At 33.6% G+C, this 17,432-nt stretch overlaps 3 protein-coding genes across 6 annotated transcripts; 1 reads left to right on the top strand and 2 right to left on the bottom strand.

The window, feature by feature from the left end:
- The first annotated feature begins 941 nt into the window (after positions 1 to 941).
- LOC18609469 (uncharacterized) lies at positions 942 to 2,119 on the top strand. Its single transcript, XM_007044596.3, has one exon. The coding sequence runs from the start codon at positions 1,014 to 1,016 to the stop codon at positions 1,878 to 1,880; it is 867 nt and encodes a 288-aa protein (XP_007044658.1). The 5' UTR covers positions 942 to 1,013; the 3' UTR covers positions 1,881 to 2,119.
- A 2,309-nt stretch (positions 2,120 to 4,428) lies between these two features.
- On the bottom strand, positions 4,429 to 9,947 carry AMSH2 (associated molecule with the SH3 domain of STAM 2). 3 transcript variants are annotated; one of them, XM_007044592.3, is made up of 10 exons: positions 9,763 to 9,947; positions 8,697 to 8,783; positions 8,083 to 8,120; positions 7,681 to 7,963; positions 7,289 to 7,378; positions 6,328 to 6,390; positions 6,153 to 6,227; positions 5,942 to 6,004; positions 5,619 to 5,671; positions 4,429 to 4,803 (listed from the first exon to the last, which is right to left on the bottom strand). In XM_007044592.3, exons 1-10 carry the CDS (start codon positions 9,814 to 9,816, stop codon positions 4,623 to 4,625), a joined length of 987 nt encoding a protein of 328 aa, XP_007044654.2. In that variant the 5' UTR covers positions 9,817 to 9,947; the 3' UTR covers positions 4,429 to 4,622. The 3 variants fall into 3 exon arrangements, with proteins under 3 accessions (XP_007044654.2, XP_007044655.2, XP_007044656.2); XM_007044593.3 differs by having other exon boundaries at positions 8,697 to 8,791; positions 9,763 to 9,923; XM_007044594.3 differs by lacking the exon at positions 8,697 to 8,783.
- Positions 9,948 to 11,294: 1,347 nt separating this feature from the next.
- LOC18609466 (peroxisomal membrane protein PEX14-like) lies at positions 11,295 to 16,399 on the bottom strand. 2 transcript variants are annotated; one of them, XM_007044591.3, is made up of 12 exons: positions 16,228 to 16,399; positions 15,504 to 15,711; positions 15,362 to 15,410; positions 14,956 to 15,131; positions 14,659 to 14,842; positions 14,309 to 14,425; positions 13,080 to 13,153; positions 12,926 to 12,965; positions 12,747 to 12,808; positions 12,305 to 12,349; positions 12,144 to 12,212; positions 11,295 to 11,898 (listed from the first exon to the last, which is right to left on the bottom strand). In XM_007044591.3, the coding sequence occupies exons 2-12, from the start codon at positions 15,645 to 15,647 to the stop codon at positions 11,698 to 11,700; spliced, it is 1,161 nt and encodes a 386-aa protein (XP_007044653.2). In that variant the 5' UTR covers positions 15,648 to 15,711; positions 16,228 to 16,399; the 3' UTR covers positions 11,295 to 11,697. The 2 variants fall into 2 exon arrangements, with proteins under 2 accessions (XP_007044653.2, XP_007044650.2); XM_007044588.3 differs by having other exon boundaries at positions 14,309 to 14,461; positions 16,228 to 16,398.
- Positions 16,400 to 17,432: the final 1,033 nt, after the last annotated feature.

Raw genomic sequence — 17,432 nt, 5'->3', positions numbered from 1 at the left:
AAATTATAAATAAAATATTTAATTAAAAATATATTTTTTTTATTTTCATTTACTAATATTGTCAGTTAAAAATGTAAATAATTATGTATACGTCTTGTCAAATAATATTTTTTTAAATACTTGTTCATGTCTCTAGAAACTTATTTAATAGGATTTATATATATATATATATATTTGGAAATGATAAAAATAATAACATATTAATAGTTACATGGTACTTATAATCAGTGAAGGAAACAAAAAGAAAGAAAACATGTTACATTCTATAGAACGAAGCAAAGATTGTTATTGCAATCAATTCCAAATATTGATTGCAAATTTTTATTTAATGAGGAAGGCAACCAAACCACCCCCCCCCTCTCCATCCCCAATTAAAAAATTGGTTTGGCCATCTGACTACCCTAGAGTTGACGAATATATGTATATATATATATATATGACTAATTTAAGATTAGTTGTTCTGATTCTTCCTTGTTCCCCAAAGCAGGCAGCATGGCGGTAACCCCATTGCATCACGCGTGATGCATCTACCCACCAAACGATGGAGTATTTTTGTTTAACGAGATGTGCAGCTATACCATATAACCATATACCATTTTTGACCTTGGACTTCCCAAATCTGGTCATTGGTCAATGTAACCTGCGGGTGACCCAGCGCACCTGTCAACCCCAAACACATTCATCCTTCTAGACAACCCCGCCTTGTGAACACGTGTTGCTTGTCCATCAAGCACCCTCACCCTTTTGCCTTTCTGAGAATTATGTTCTTCAATTTTATTTTCCCTTTCTCTTCCATCGCATTTACATTATCGCCCACGTGTTAAAATTAGTATAATATTTCCGCGTTCATATTATTAAAAAACAAAAAAATTAAAAGTGTTGGAAGTTTCCATCGTCCCTTCGGCCAACAACCCCTATTAAAACCCGACAAAATCAACCACGTCCTCATGCTATTTCTCTATCTGGCGCAAAGAAATTGAAAGGTTTGGTTTCAGGTTCTTGTTTTCTTTACGATGCAAGTCATGAGTTCTTCTCTGTCTTTGTCTCCAAGCTTCAATAAGTATTCTGGAACCGGGTTTTCGGACATCGCCGGCAAGTTTACCCATGATTTTGGAGTTAAATTACAGCTAACAACCGAGAAGCCTAATAAGGAACAAGAGGAGGCACCAAGCAATCAGCCGGAAATGGAAGAGGAAATCGAAGAGGAGGAGGAAGACGAAGAGTTTTCATTTGTTTGTTTAAATCCCGGAGGGTCCCCGATTTCTGCCGACGACGTTTTCCAAAACGGTCAGATCCGTCCGGCTTTTCCGCTCTTTAACCTAGATCTCCTCTTTGCCGACGAAGATGGCTCTGTTTTGAAGTCTGAAGACGCTGACGTCTCTCTACGGCCTCCGTTGAGGAAGCTTTTCGTGGAAGATGCACCGGACACGACGTCATCGAGCTCGTCGGAACCGGCGGGACCGTACTGCGAGTGGAGGAGAGATGGAAAAACCGTGGAGGAAACCTCACCGGACAGGTGTAAGAAGAGCAACTCCACAGGGTTTTCCAAGCTTTGGAGGTTCCGAGATTTGATGCTTCGAAGTAGTAGCGACGGTAAAGACGCGTTCGTCTTCTTAAACCATCCTCCTCCTTCGTCGGTAAAAACTGAGAAGAAAAACGAAAAAGAAGAGAAGAACGCGAAGCTGAAAGTAACAGGAGAGAAACCAAAGGTGAAGAAGGAGAAGACTGTTAAAACGACGTCGCTGTCGGCTCACGAAAAGCTTTACGTTAAAAACAGAGCCATGAGGGAAGGGGAGAAACGGCGATCGTATTTGCCGTATAGACAGGTCGGGTTTTTCACTAACGTCAATGGCCTAAGCAAAAATGTTCATCCATTTTAGGTATTTAATTAAATTTTTTTAAAAAAATCCTTTTATTAGGTCTAATTTTTAATTTAATTAATTTTTTTTTTTTTGTAAATCTTGGGAGTAGAGTGAGTGAGTGTTGTTAGGGATATGGAAGGTTTATGACATTATAAATCAAGATTTCTTTCTTGATAATGTTATTCTGATTTGTTTATATAATATTTATGAGAGCAGTCCAGTAATATAAATGTTTATTGGGCTCAGATAATTTATTATCCATTTTTTATTCTGATAACTAATTATCGTGTAAAATAATGAATCCCCAACGTGTTCAATGATTAGTATGACAGTTAATTATCTTCATAATAACGAGATTAATAACATCTTAATCATATCTACCAAAAGCTTACTTGCATTAAACAAAAAAGAATACAAAAGGATTTGTGGCTAGTGTTAAAAAAGGTGAAATGACAATTTTAGGAGCATAAACTCTTTAATTTTCCCTAAACAAATTAATGACGAAGACGTAACTCTCCCCAAAACTCGGGTAAGTAATTCCTGCAGTTAGAGAAATTTCCAGGGAGTTGGAGTTTCTAAAGCTAAATGCTTGGATTTGAGAGCAAATTCTAATTCGTTTTCAGCCGGAGACACTCTTGCGTCTTTCACAAGATGAACGAACGTGTAACGAAGTTTCAGAGACCCAAAAAAACAGAGAAAAACTCGGATGCTCGCAAAAGAGCTGGCTGGATATGACAGCGCCTTTTCTTTTTGGTTCACAGGGAAGTGGGGTTCACTGCTGCCAAAGCTACCAGAAATATAAAACTGGCCGATTTCACAAAGGGACCACCCATCCTTCACCTGACCCTTTTTGGTAGTAGGTTGAGGCGGTGGACCACATCTGGGTTGGGTTCCTGGAAAGTCCCCAGACTCACATGAGCCCTTCATTGTTTTTCAACTGCACTCGCGTTTTCATAGGCAATTTGTTTGGGTCAGAATTTTCCAAGGCCTTAGAGTAATTTGAGTTTGCGGCCTCTTGGTATGAATTATAAGATCATATAAAGAAGAAAAGTAAAGGACAAAGAATAAGTTCTTGTTGGCATATATATATATATATATATTTAAATAGATTCAGAACTCAGAAATCATCTTTCTATATTCAAAAGCAACCACTATTAATGAACCGGCGACCGACACTCTAATGGAGTAACTACAATGCACGTGAAAGAAATAAAATGATAAGGCCCCCCTTTGGCAGTACATGTTCATTCAAACATTTATGAACGTTATTTGCTATGTCTGAAACCCAGAGTTTAGTCCAAACAATGTATTTCTTCGCATTAATACATCCAATAAGGAAGAGTTTACGCATACAATAGTCATCTAAGAAAGCATACTGATCTGCAAAGTATGTGATGCGGGATGAAAATATGCTAATTAAGAGATTATCTAAATACTTGATTATACATTTTATGGGTTTAACTGTAACTTTCACATTTATATAAGTTATTTTGTATTTTACTTTTTTTTCATAGTATTAGAGCTTTAAAGTTATATTTGGTATTTTGCCTTTTAGGTTTAATTATGAACACCTCGGTTTTTTTATTCTAATTATATATTTGGTATATTTCTCCCCCCTATTGATTCTTGCCGGTTGTCTCCCTTTCTTCTTCCATTTCTCTGCCAATTTCCTCTGTTCGTCCCTACTTGCTTCTATCCATTTCTGATTTTCCCTCATAAATTTTTGTTTTCTATCTCTTTCCCCTACTTCTTTTTCATTATTAACACTGTGGTTTAGGGGAACATATTCGAATTGCCAATGTCAAGAACTCTCTCAAGTCTTGAGATATCACAGATTCCATATTTCACGCATGCAATGGCAGTTGGTGTCCTCTAGAAACTGGAAAGGCCAGGCAAAGAAAGGGAACCAAGAATGAGGAAGTAGGTTGCCCTTGGACAAGGGCAGGGCCAAGAATTTCAATAAGGGGATCAAAGTAACACATAATGAAACCATACGTCTAAATAAGTAAAATTTTACTATCTTTATTCCAAAACTGAATTAAGTTCAATCAACTACCAATAACCAATGACTAATGTACAACATGAAGATAGCCGCCCCTTCTATCTCTAAAAAGGAGGTCAAGAGTTCAACTTTGTCCTCTCCTAACAATTGAAAAATCTTATAACACTACATATTTTTCATATCTCCAACTAAATTCAAAAAAAAGTATTAATATTTGTTCTTTTTCTTAATCAATACATATGGATTGCAGAGATAGATAATATGCAAAAGCTAAAAGATATGAGTATAAAAATTAAAAAACAAATGTTTTGGCAAGTAAGATAAAGTTGATCACATTAGAATCACATAAAAAAATTTGCCAATCATAAATGGTCATGTCAATTATAAAAGTGATTTTAGGTTATAAGCAAACGAGTTTCATATGGTATATAGTTCTTATCTCCCTACAGGAGACTTCAAAAACATTTTGGGGGCACAGGAGAGGTTATGACCTCCCAATCTCATCACATCATCTGGAAGACTTTGATATTAGTACAAAATAACCAAATTCTAAACAAAATGAAATGCATGCATATCAAATGAAACTGTCATTTATTAAAACACATTCTAGGTGCAACCTCATCATTATTACAGCTATACATGAAGCAATATGCACACTTATTTAAAGAAACACTGTTTTATTTAGCCTTCTTTTATCAGCCAAATTCTGTTATGTGGCATGCAGGTTTCACCCATTTAATTGTCGACATCAACATAATTCAGCGCAGGTCAAAGATCTCAAACCTTAGATTTGAATTTTTGTAGACATGAGTGCAATGTTCATAAATGGGGCTCCCGTTTTCTGTTTCTTTGTGAGAATGAAATTGACATCCTTTCTCCTGGCATTCTTTGAGTACACTCATTCCACTGGGGTCAGAAACCCGGAATATCCCATAACTCCTGGGAAAAATCAATAAGGAAAGCTCAATGCAATTAACTTGATCATGATTTAATGCGTTTGGATAACTTTATGCTGATATTTCTTATTGATTTGTACACAGCAGTTCCTACATATTTTCACTTAAAATAATCAGAGTATTCAAGTTTTTCTTTCAGAGGATTTATACCATTAGAGCTTGCCTGTTAAGGCAGTCTCACCTAGCATGTGGTTTTAAATTCCTTGCCATCTAAAACATATACAATTCATTTGTGTGAGAGTGTAACTTGAGAGCTATGCATTTCAAGATAAACTCAGATGAAGCAAAGTCAAAATTGTTCACAGACCTTTATGCTTTTTACCAGCTAAATTTATAGTTTACTACTTTTACTACTTTTATTTCAAAGAACAGCAAATTCGACAGATTTGTGAGAAGTGGCCCAAACAAATATTCGTAACAAAAGGTAGATACAAATCCCTGTTTATATTAAAGGCACATCAGTGTTAAATATAAAGGCAGTCAGAATGCGGGATGATTTGGCCTTCTGAACAAATGAGAAACGAAAGAAAAAGAAAACACTAATGATGGCAACGGTAGGGAGTGATATTGAAATGTTACATAGGCAAATGCAAAGCCATCTATATTAGAGGTGAAGAAAAAAAATAATTTATCAGCAAAATGAAAAAAAAAAAAATATAGCACTAAATATAAAGAAAGTGGATGAAAGATAAACCCATATATGCAGATGAAGGCATTATCTGTATTGTCTATAACTTGCACAAACAATTTCATAATCCAAGTTGTCAACAATTGAATCATTGTGGATGAGTAGCAGACCTTGAGTTATCGGTAGGAGCCATAACAATGGCAAAAGCCTCAGGCACCATTACCTGAAAATAATTTAAGGAGAAAGCTAATATTGTGGCAATATTCCCAATAGCCGACAAGGGAAACAACTACCATTAGAACTGCACTTTATATGTAACTTCCATCTAGAAATTATTACTTTTGTTTCCTAAAAGATTGCTGTTCAAAATATCAGAATATGATACATAGGTTAAACATGTAAGATTAGAAAGTTATCCAGAAATAAAATCTAGGATGATCTAGACCAATTCTTTGAGCAATAATTGGGGCGCATAAAAGATTAACTCAATTACCTGATATGAGTATTGAGTATGGAGATCTATTGATGACATGAAACAACTCTGAGAAGGGTGTGTCTGAAAGTAAATAAGAAATGTAGTACTGAGGTCAGCTTGAGCGCATAGTGGGACTTGCATCTTGAGATATTACCTCTTTCTTGTATAATCTACAGAGGAAAGAAACAGAGATCTAAAAGAAACTAATGAAAGAAAGGAATGGACATACATGTATCCATCCCACTGGATAAAGGGACCGTTCATTTTGTATGGCAAAAATTTCCTCCTCATTTTTAGCCTGACACTATCATTCATTGCTGACAAGTTACGAACTGGAAGTGCTGAGCATAAACCAAAGTTAAATATAAAGCCAATTAAGGTGTGAAAAGGCACTGCACACTTACAGAATTTGAACTTGATTCCTGTTTAGGTATTATGAGAGTGGTTACATAGAATGTCCCCCTTTCCTGTTTCATTAAGGTAAAGGACATGGATGAGTTGAAATAAAAATTCTTGGAAATTAATTGAACACAGAAGTAAAAGTTCAGGAGAAATGGCCTCAAAGTCCACAACAATAATTGCCAACATTAATAACATGATGCAGATTTTAACAGCAGAAATTTTTTCAGCCAAAAACATACAGGCAAAGTAGCTCTCACTCAAATACAATTAAAAACTTACGTATGGCAAGAATGAATTAGAGACCAGCCATAATGTTTGAGAAACTAGTAAACATTAGTTGAATGCAGGAATGACTTGGTAATCCCCATTGATAGAAAATTTACCAAGACTACGCTTAAGTTGGTCATAGGTTGATGGTAATTTTTGTCAGAATATGCAAACTTAGATGCATGCTAGATTTCACTGAGTTTTAAACAGGACAGAGAACAAGGCTATTTCTAATTCCCACGTAATTTGAGCTAACATAACAGCAGGAAAATAAAACAACTAACAGTGACTTTCATACCTAACAAAATTGTCATAGTACCATTTACCATGTTATGCTTCTACCAACTTCCAATTTTTTCATGAAATAGGCGTAGACAATTTTATCATGCATTACACAAATATGGGGGGAGAAGGGCTATCCATAGGATTGCTTACAATCTATATGGACTCAATTTCCAATTTGTACCCATACATGTACTTGCCCAAGAAAAGGGATTCGATAAGCGAGCTAATATTTAATATTAAGGTCTTTTATAGGCCAAGGACACCAGAGGACACTGATAGGTATAGAAGCATTTGTTAAAGCATGAACCTTACAAGAAAAGAACCAATTATGCCAACATTAGGCAGTTTATGATGCTATTAAATATCAACAACATAAAACAATGTGACTGTTAAAGAAACCATGAATCTTACAAGAAAAGCACTGAGAACACCACAGGTTTCCAGATCCTTCTTTGTGTTGTCCTTAGCTAGTTCAAGAAAATCCTCCATTAATTGAGCTGACTGAAAAGACATATTACAACCCTTATCAGCTACTATGCCATTTCAAGAAAAATATACAAACTCCAAATGAATTAATATTCTTGAAGGCGTGAGAAATGCCAAAAGGAAAGGAGAAATGTTTAGGCAACCTTAAAAGTACAGGTTAAGACACACAAAATTATACCTTTTTTTCTTTTCTTTTTTTTTTTTTTTGGGGGGGGGGGGGGGGGGGGGGGGAACGGGATGGGAGGTAAAGTTGGTAAAACCTTAAAAGGGGGTTCTACAGGAAAGACAGCCAAACTGTATAATGTAAGGGTTATTACTATATGCACATTCTGCAGCACCCTAGAAGCCTCTGACTCATTGTATGGCTGCTGGTCCGAATCAATTACACGTGAAACATGTGAAGTTTGAGATGCATTCTCAGTGAAAGAGAGTATCGTAGAAGGAGAAGACAGAGTAACAGCATGAACTTTGATGAGCTTGCATGTGGTGGTTGTCTGATCTGGGACAGGACAAAGAGATTCCTGTCCTGAGCAACTTCTCACAAAATCCAGTTCAGAACAAGATTCCAATCCAATATTTTCCTCTATGACTATCCTTGAGCTGTAAACAGGCCAAACAAATTATAAAATTTTCATATTGCTCAATTAAGTAAAAGAAATCTGAATGGCGAAGGTAACTTTGAAAGCATACCAGATTTATGGAAGTTAAAAAAGTTATACCTTTGACAGTTTGTTTGAGCTATGCCACAGCTTCTATCCTGTATAGTAAAGTAAAAAAAATCACCCTTTTACATTTTAACTACAATTTGAGATGAAGAACAATTTATTCTGATAATCGTAAACTTGTTAGTCTCTAGTTCCCATCCCAATTACAAAGTAGAGATACTTGATTAGAATGCTAACATAATTAATGAAGTAAGCTTGTGAAGTTCCTTTCTCTACAAGACAAGTCTTTCCCTTCGCAAGTATATCAAAATTCGAACTAGAGAAAGCCCAGTGATGAAATAATGTTTAAACATTCTTTTGTTCCAATTGGGTAGATAAATTACTAAACACCATAAGTAATTAAGTTTCCTTAGGTTGTTGAGGCCTCCCAGAAGAAAGGCAGATAATTCAAACATTGCAACAAAATAACATGTCTAGAAACTTTTATGTAACTTTATTAACAATCTTCAGACATTCCTGCCAGTTACAAGCATTATTCAATCATTATTATTATTCTTTGCCAAATTATGATTTTAAAACTGAAGCAGCATCTCCTTTAGATAACACAAGTAGCATTCATTGAAAGCTACTGCATAGGACTTTGTAGAATGTACTTTCTTCTCACTTACGTTTAAAGGGACATAAATTTTTTGACATCTTGAATCTCGGACAGCTGGTGGTTTCAAAATTTCCCTTCCATCAACAAACTGGTACATCTGAGAGACTAAAATAAAATAATTTTAACTTTTACATTCCTGATGATTCATATAATTTTTTCCAATATTCAGATATGTAAAGAGAGCAAGTAATTTGCTGAACACAGTTTTATGAGAAAGACAACCATTTTAATTTCCCATATCAAGCAAAAGAACTAAAATCGTTGGGTTTCATACACTGTTCAAATCTTAAATATCATTTCCTAGCACCATTTTAGTTTTCACCTTTTGCCAAGAAATGTCATTTCCTAGAACACCAAATCTTTCCTTTCCCATTTTAAACCAATTAATAACATTTGAAATTAGAACACCAAATCCTCATATTGGGATTCTTTACATCGCTTCTGTGAAGCCCTTTGCTTATCAAATGGGTTGAAAAACTAGAAGTTTGTGTCATACAACTTCGAGCAATCAGCAAATAAATCATCAAATTCTTCATTTAGTTGTTAGTTTTGCTATATGCCTTTGGCTTTTAGAAAGAAAAATCAAAATGCGGGTTCAGTTAGAAAGCCAAAAGGAAAGAATAAAAAACAAAAAAATATACTTACAAAAAGAAAAAAGCAGAGCCATCATAATCTTACCTTTAACTATTTATTTATCTATTTTTACATTATATAGCAAAACTGTAAGGAAGTACAAAATCAAATAGCTGAAAAACAACACAAAGTTTCTCGTTTGGTTGATAATTCCACCAACGAAAATTAAACCATCCGCTTTAAAAATGACAAAAAATTTTCTCTGAAGAGACGAAAACTAAATTAAAGAGCAACACAGTCACCATCGATTAAAAGAAGAAAGGAAAACAAAATATTGAAACTAAAGAGAGAATTAAGAATTTAAAACGTAAGAAATAACTCGATCATCGGTGTCAAAGAAGAAGAATTAAGATAATTCAGTCTTATTCAAGAAAAGCTGATGCAGACAAATTCATAACAGAAAAACCATAACTTTCGAAAGCGAGGTTTAGAAATCTTCGTACCTGCAGATATCTGTTGTTTGTCACCTGAGAAAATTCTCGCCTGTCATCTGACATGCTCCTTTAGCGTTTCAATCAAACAGAAAATTTATAAAAGAAAAAAAAATCGAGGTTTAATATTTTAAGAATGTTAAGCACACTGTTTCACGTCCCCCAATGTTAGCTTTCCTTTTTTCTTTTTTTCAATTGTTAAAAGTACTTTTGGGTTTTTACGTTTATGCCATGTGACATTGAGTTTAAGTTTGGACCCATGACACTCGAGACTTGACTCGTTACTTAACATTGCAGTTGGTTAAAGTTTTCTCCAACTTTTTTTTTTAAAAATATAAAATGAAAATTTTTAATACTTTATTAAAAATTAAAATTATTTTAAAAAAATAAATAAATTATATTTTTTTATTATATTTAATCAAGTTCATAGTTTTATTTTAAATTAAATAAAATTTTATCACTAATATTTGATTAACAGTCATTAATTAAAATATTATTTTTTATTTTTATATTCATATGACATTGACATAAATAGTAAAAATATTAAATAATCATATCATCATATCACATCAATATGTAATATCACTATTTACTATTACACGTTAATATGTTACATTAACATCATGCGATAAAAAAAAGATAAGTGACATTTTCACTAACATAATTTATTTAGCCAAAATAAAAATATAAAACCTTAATTAAAAACAATAGAACAATAAAGGTTTGTTTGAATTTTTTTGAATAGTTCATTTTAAGTGTTGATATGAAATTGTCCAATGTGAGATTGTTATGTGAAATTTATTATGGTCAAATGAAAATAAGGCCTAAACTATCCAAAGTTACCACAAATATAAAATTTATTAAGAGCTTTTGTGTTGTTGATGGAAAATTAATGGTTTTAGACAATATTGGAAAAGAAATAGATAAAAAATACCAATAAATTTTTAAAATTTAAAGAAAAAGTGTGGTAAGGGAAAAATTGAATTTATCTACTCTATAATTTAAAGTAGTTAAAATATTATGAAATAGATAAAAAAATGTCATATCATCAATTGATAAATCATTAAATTTAAAATCACGTCAATAAAAACATATCATGCCAGCATAAATAATGAAAAAATTTTAATATGATTAACATTGAACTGAAATTATCAATTTTAAAAAATATATAAACTCAATTTTTATAAATTATTGTATAATGACTAAATCCATCACTAATTGTATAATTTTACGTTTTAGATATTATGTCAATACTTTTATATTAAAAAATTGACATTTGTTTGCATTAATAAATTAATTAACCTATGATACACTTTCACGTATGCATAGGACCACCACAACATAGTAGATTGATTAGTTAAATATTAAAATTAAAATTTTAAATTACTTTAATTTGATTTAGATGATAAGAGTGGGGAACGTTTAGACCTATAAATTTTAGGTTTGATTCTTGCACTTAAGAAAAATTAAAATTATGTAAATAAAATGGAGGAGGAATTTGTTAAGAGTAGTGTGATCAATCAGTTAGGCCGAGCCCATGAAAGTGTTGCAACTCTCTTGAGAATGGAGAAGGATTAGCATTCAACATACAGAGTCTTGCTGGAACTCATACTGCTTAATTGCTTATTACATATCGCCGAAGAATGAAGTTTGACAGATTTGGATATGTTTGAATTGACTTTTTTATGCATTTTGCGTCCACGCAACACACAAACATCATCTTCAAACAGGTCCTATCTCCATTACTTGTACAACTGTTTTCTTTGCCTTCTAGGTTTTGTTCTTAGAGATCAAAACAGAACTTCCCTTCTAGATGTCCATTCTACCACCAGATGGCCAAATACAACCGTATAGTGATCTTATGCATCTATCCTGAAACATGGATTTTGAACTTCTGATGGCAGCAGGAGCTTCAGGCACCCAGACTATTTATAGCTGGGGAGATACCTAAGACTGCAGAACCAATTGCTTCTCCGTCCTCAGACCATAGGAGATTGGTCTCATCCCATTTTCTGTTCCTGCTTCTATTTCTCTTGCGTTGGTATTATCACGTCTCCACCATGGCTGTGCATTCTCTCCATTTAGCTGAGCAGACCCTTTGTCCCGTGTGTAACCAAACTTGTTCTGAGATTGAGCCATCTCCCAAGGCTGTTCAAACCACAAACTCTAAATAAAAGAGGGAAGAAGGCAAAACTAGCAGAAAAGGACTAAAAGATATAACTAAAAAGCAACAACAATTCTGTTCTATATTAAGGAAGACTTTTATCCAGGTTCACCAGCAGTTGTTTTAATTCCCCACGTACATTGTGCTCAAATAAATTTCACACTGCATTGGTAAAGTGCAATAAGAAAGGTAAGAAATAAAATTTCAACTTCTCCTCAGAATGGCTTACCTTAATTCTTGGAGTTATACTAGGATTCGGTAGTGGTTGATCAGGATTTGGAGGTGAATCATCAATATCCTGAAATACGAAATAAAAAATATAGCATTGAAATCAACACAATTCTTTTATCAGGAAACCATGGGTGGGGAGTTGGGATAAGCATTGCTCACTTTTATTCCAGGAGGCTTCTCCCCTCTTTGTATCATAGCCAAGATCTGCAAAATTTACTTATTTTAGTCCTAGAAGACATGAGACAGCTAAACTAGAGAAAGGAACTGTGTTGTTATTACTGGCAGGGCCTACATGCATAGGTCAATTGCACCTCCTTCCACAAGTCATTTATAGACTCACTCTCCAAAGAAAGCATTCACCGTACTATAGCAATCATATACTCATTCTTTTCTGGTCCATAAATCTCAGAATGGACACAAAAGTGAACTGGCTTTAGTGTTGCGTTCTTTCACCTATCTAATACTAAGGAAAGTAAATTTAATCATCAAAGGGCTACAATGACATTTAACAATGTGGCAAAAAGGAATGTTATATAGCCCTTATGAACCAAAGTAGAAACAAACAAACAAAAAAAATGAAAAAACAAAAAGGAGAAATTACCTCCATATAGGACTTTGGATGCTGGCCAGCAGAGGTTCTCAGAGGTGTAGATGAAGGCCTAACTGTAGAAGAAATTCCAAGCATCAGAGCAAACATACAGGTGATACGAAATACTAAGCCCAAATGATAGAATAGATAAAAAGGGAAAAGATAAAACTGAGAATAGCTCTGAAAGGCACCTGAACTATCAAAATTTGATATGCCACTTGGTTTAAATTTCTGAATGGAAAAGGAAGAATCAAATTCATCAGAACTGGGATGTTTAAGTTAGACCTCAGTGACATCATTTTGGATTTTTAAAGCAGTAATCAAATATAATCCTTTTTAATTTACCGTTGAATTTGAAACAAAGTTTCCAGGGTGATCTGTGTGTACAGTAGAGGTTTCTGGCAGCTTGCTATCAGGTCCTGATTATTTCAAATAAGCAAAAGGAATTCATGACAAAATTCAAAACATTGTTACACACCTAAGACCAGAAGACAGCTGAAACATACTTAGTATCTACACAGTTTTCAACATCAGTGGTAAAAGAAGAAATTAATCTAGTAATGAAATATTAGAGGCAATTTTCTAAGTTCCAAACATTCTAAGGTCCTATTCCACAAAGCGTGTGTCTTCTGAGCAGTTTGTATATTTGTGATTCTAGTCCAAATCAACTGCCACCAGTGCAGTTTTCACATTCAGATGTTCATGCTTTAACATGGGCATTTTTTTACCTTATAAACTTTCAAATAAATTCAATTACAAGTGGTAGAACACAAGTTTATGTCTCACCCTGTCATGTTAAACAACTGAAATTAACATAAAACTAAAACAAAAAATTGCCTGGACAAGCTGCAATAATTCTTAAATCCTAAAGATGAAATCAATAAGATTTCTGACAGCTCAGTTGTCAGAAGACCGGAATTTTGGAAAAAAGGCATATCTATTATTATTGGAAGTCATTAACAAATCCTACTGAAAGTGAATGCATCATAAGAACATCCCAACTTACCATTTCTAAATACTGATGAGGAGTCACAAGCCTCCTGATGAGGACATTGTATAATACATTGATTATAGGACTCCACTCCAAACATAAGGCCTACACCTTAAGAGTAAGATATTGCACTTATCTTATTATTATTCCAAGGATTTGGTAACATATCCAATTTACAGCTTTGTCATTATGTTGATTTTGAAAAAACATAGTAAAGGTCCTATGATATTTGGAAAGAATACCGCACAAACACAAATATTTTTTTTTTCTTTTTTTATGAAAGGAAATTACATTGCATGAAACTCTTGAATTAGTAAGAAACAGATAAATAATTAGTTAGAAACATACAGACAGCAAGAATAATTATAGATGCATTTACAACTTGTTCAGGATGCTGAAGCAAAAGAATATAGCAATTTCTAAACAATAGCACATTGAAATCCATGGATCAGAAAATTATAGCTAAAACAGTAGTAAGTGATCATAAAAAAACATATATAGATCCCAGAATTTAAATAAATAAAAAAAGAAATAAATGTAAATATAGATTCAAAAGTTGCACATATTAAACATTATGGCCTACCATTTTGTGATGCATGCTGAATGTACTGTTCTTGGAGTTTGCGTAACGCAGCCTCCCTAGTACCCTCCAATCTCCGTATTGTTGTAGTAATTGACCTCAGTTCTGCTACATGGGTGCCTAAACATCGTACTAAAACATCAAGGTGTCTCGCCTCTAACAAAGGATAAAATGAGTGCCATTAATTGTTAAAGATGAGTAATAGTGTAAAACATATCAATATTGAAGAGGGGAAGAGGGAGAGGGAGAGGGAGAGAGAGAGAGAAAGAGAACCTGTTACAAACACACATATGTAAGCATCCTATGGATATGGCTACAAGATAAAGACCAAAGCATCTTTAGATAAAACACACCTTCTTTCTTTGACTGCAATATTTCCAGACTTGCTTTTGCAGCATCGACAGAAGCAGCTGCAGCTGCCTTTGCAGCTTCTATTGCTTCTTTAGACAAACTTAGGTTTGAGTTTCTTCCCTTGTCATCATCCTCTTCTAAAACAACCTTGCAGATCCAGGACTTCAACCTGGGTAAAAAGAATTTCTAAACAGGGAATAGACCATCAAATGCAGGAATTATACTAACATCCTTGGACAAAAATAAACATGCAGAGAATCTATTTACACAAACTGGTAATGCAAACTTCTTTTAATTACCTTTAGGAGCATGGAAGTCCCAGCACCAGATAAAATAAGTAGCACTAGAGAAAAAATAGCATTTGACCAGGAAAACCTGGATGGTGGAGAAGCTGTAAGCATGGATGCAGCCAAAGGTTGAGAGGATTGTTCTGTGTCTTGCAGCCGAAAACTGGCAAAAGGATTTGATTGCACATCTGTTCTTGATAAAAGATGGAAAACATCAAGCAAAACGTGTTTGTGATCAGGCTATCATTAATTTCAGGCACTCAAGGGTATGCAACTACTATCTATATTGTTGGAACTAAGCAGTTTGTTAAAGACTTAAAATTATTTCGTGGATGAAAAATGTCAACATCTAAGCCATCATTACGTTAAGGACACCCAAATATTAGTCAAAAGACTTAAAAGATGTGTCACTTCTTACCTTGATTTGAGTTAATGTCCTGTCCAAATGTTAGACTTGAAGGTGTATCCTTCAATTTGCAAACAATGGGGAAAAAGAATCAGAAATTAAAAGAAAAAAAATTGCAGAGAATGTTATGAAACAAAAAGATCAATGCCCTCACAGGAACACGATGAAAGGCTTCATCTATCTCATCGCTTGTAAGGCCCTTCTTCTCAAGGAAGGAACGCCTGTAGCTGACTGGAGTTCTTCTTACGGTTGGGTGTAATAGAAACTTAGCAGCCATTTCCACTAGCTCCTCCCTCATTGCTTCAGAGTTCAAATATACAGAATTCTTTGAAGTTTCTCTCCCTTCAAATTATTACCAACCTCTAGAAGTGATCCAGATTGAATATTAATAACCCAAAATAAATTTGTCAACTTTATAGCAAAATATTGCATTCTTAATTAGCTATCATTACGGGAACTAGCATATATGCGCATTGCATCACATCTAAGTCTAACCACGAGCCAATTCAATCTCAACTAGCTTAATAAAATATAACAACAATTCTTTATTTATTTAACCGGCAATGCTAAACTACCAACTTTGCATGAGCAAGGCAAATATCTAAATTTCCACGATTTTCATCAATATAAGAACCAAATAAAAAAAAAACGAAATATCCATTTTAGAATATGATGAGCTGATGATTCTAAAACAACTTACATGAATTATATAATAATTTACTAACCACGAACAGAGAAATTCTTTTTCTTTTCTTTTTTGGATAATCAAACTAATAAGCTTCTTCAAATCAACCTCAAGCCATAACCAAAAGAAAAAAGAAAGAAAGAAAAGAAACTTTAAACAAAAAAGGGAAACGTAAGCTAGGAAAAGTTCTTACCGTTCCTTCCACAGAACAGAACTGGTGGAGTACTCTTATTCGTCCATGCTTGAACTTATTACAGGTGATCACATGTATAAGAGAAGAGGGAGAGGATTTGTAGTGAAAAACAGAGAGCGGTCAATTGTAAAAGCAGAGATCATATTTAGATTTAGAAGGGGGACAAAGATTTGATCAGACATGGTTGACAGCAACTATTTCTCTTACATCTTGTAAGACTGAATCTTGGGCTGAATTTTGACTAGCCTGGCTATTAGTTTTAACTTCTTCAATTAAATCGCGGCAATGGTTGTTGACCATTTTGAGTGATGGCCCAAAGCTCATCAAAGATATGATTGGGCTTACTCTTAGGTTTGTAGCTAAACTAGAAAGCATATTGGCCCAAATCATCATTTCTAATAAGTTTACATCTTTAAATATGTTATGAATGTATGTGTGAATGTTCATTATATCACAATTTAAGAGCTCAGATTAGGTCAAATAATGAGACAAGCCAAATAACCCAACAGACCGAACATAGGAACATAATTTGATTTAAACTTTTACATTTGATTATTTATATCTAAATTTGGATATAGATTAAATTAAAATTTGGATTTAATCCATCCAAATCAGATTGCTTAGCGTTATTTTATCTTGTAAATTCTAAATTTCTTAATTTATTAATACTTTTCTCTCATCCTTGTTCTTTCATGTTATATTTCATAACACGTTATCAACATAACTCTTTAATCTCTCAAGTTTTGATATCATTTAGTTTTCATCATCATCTCAAAGTCGAAGTTCCCTTTTTTCAAGCTTCAAAAGGATATTTCAATGGTTGGTTTGATATTTGGTTTTAACAAAACAAACAAGTGACTTAATATTTCTTTGGTGTTTTCATTCCTTGAAAATCAGCCTTAATGTGAATTTTGCTACCATGAAGTATTTATCATATTTTGTCCCTAGATTTATTAAATCAAGTTGAGAATGAAAATGTATATAATTATTTATGATATATTTGTTCTAGTTTTGGAATAAGATTTTTTCAATATATGATTTTTTTGTTGAATTCCGACTTTGATTTTATTTAACATATGTAAATCTATCTTTGATACTAGGAGATTTTACATAAAGCATTTTGAATTGAACATATGAAATTGATTTTGTGTGATATCTAACTTTGCATGATATCTATTTTTGTAACAAGTAGATAATACTATACT

Source organism: Theobroma cacao, chromosome 2, assembly GCF_053813885.1.
Source record: "Theobroma cacao isolate CCN51 chromosome 2, ASM5381388v1, whole genome shotgun sequence".
Classification (NCBI taxonomy): Eukaryota; Viridiplantae; Streptophyta; class Magnoliopsida; order Malvales; family Malvaceae; genus Theobroma; species Theobroma cacao.
The sequence above is the reverse complement of the archived record's forward strand: the minus strand, read 5'-3'. Positions and strand labels throughout refer to the sequence as shown.

Bases quoted from the DNA above. Each gene is read 5' to 3' on its own strand.
- LOC18609469 (XM_007044596.3), top strand. From the start codon at position 1,014: ATGCAAGTCATGAGTTCTTCTCTGTCTTTGTCTCCAAGCTTCAATAAG.
- AMSH2 (XM_007044592.3), bottom strand. From the start codon at position 9,816: ATGTCAGATGACAGGCGAGAATTTTCTCAGGTGACAAACAACAGATAT. The intron at 8,121-8,696 runs GTAAGTGAGAAG...TTTACTATACAG, and splicing joins AAATTTATGTCCCTTTAAAC to GATAGAAGCTGTGGCATAGC. The intron at 4,804-5,618 runs GTCTGCTACTCA...GATTTTTCCCAG, and splicing joins GCTCCTACCGATAACTCAAG to GAGTTATGGGATATTCCGGG.
- LOC18609466 (XM_007044588.3), bottom strand. From the start codon at position 15,647: ATGAGGGAGGAGCTAGTGGAAATGGCTGCTAAGTTTCTATTACACCCA. The intron at 14,462-14,658 runs GTGTGTTTTATC...ATCCTTTGTTAG, and splicing joins ATTGCAGTCAAAGAAAGAAG to AGGCGAGACACCTTGATGTT. The intron at 11,899-12,143 runs GTAAGCCATTCT...TGGTTTGAACAG, and splicing joins GTATAACTCCAAGAATTAAG to CCTTGGGAGATGGCTCAATC.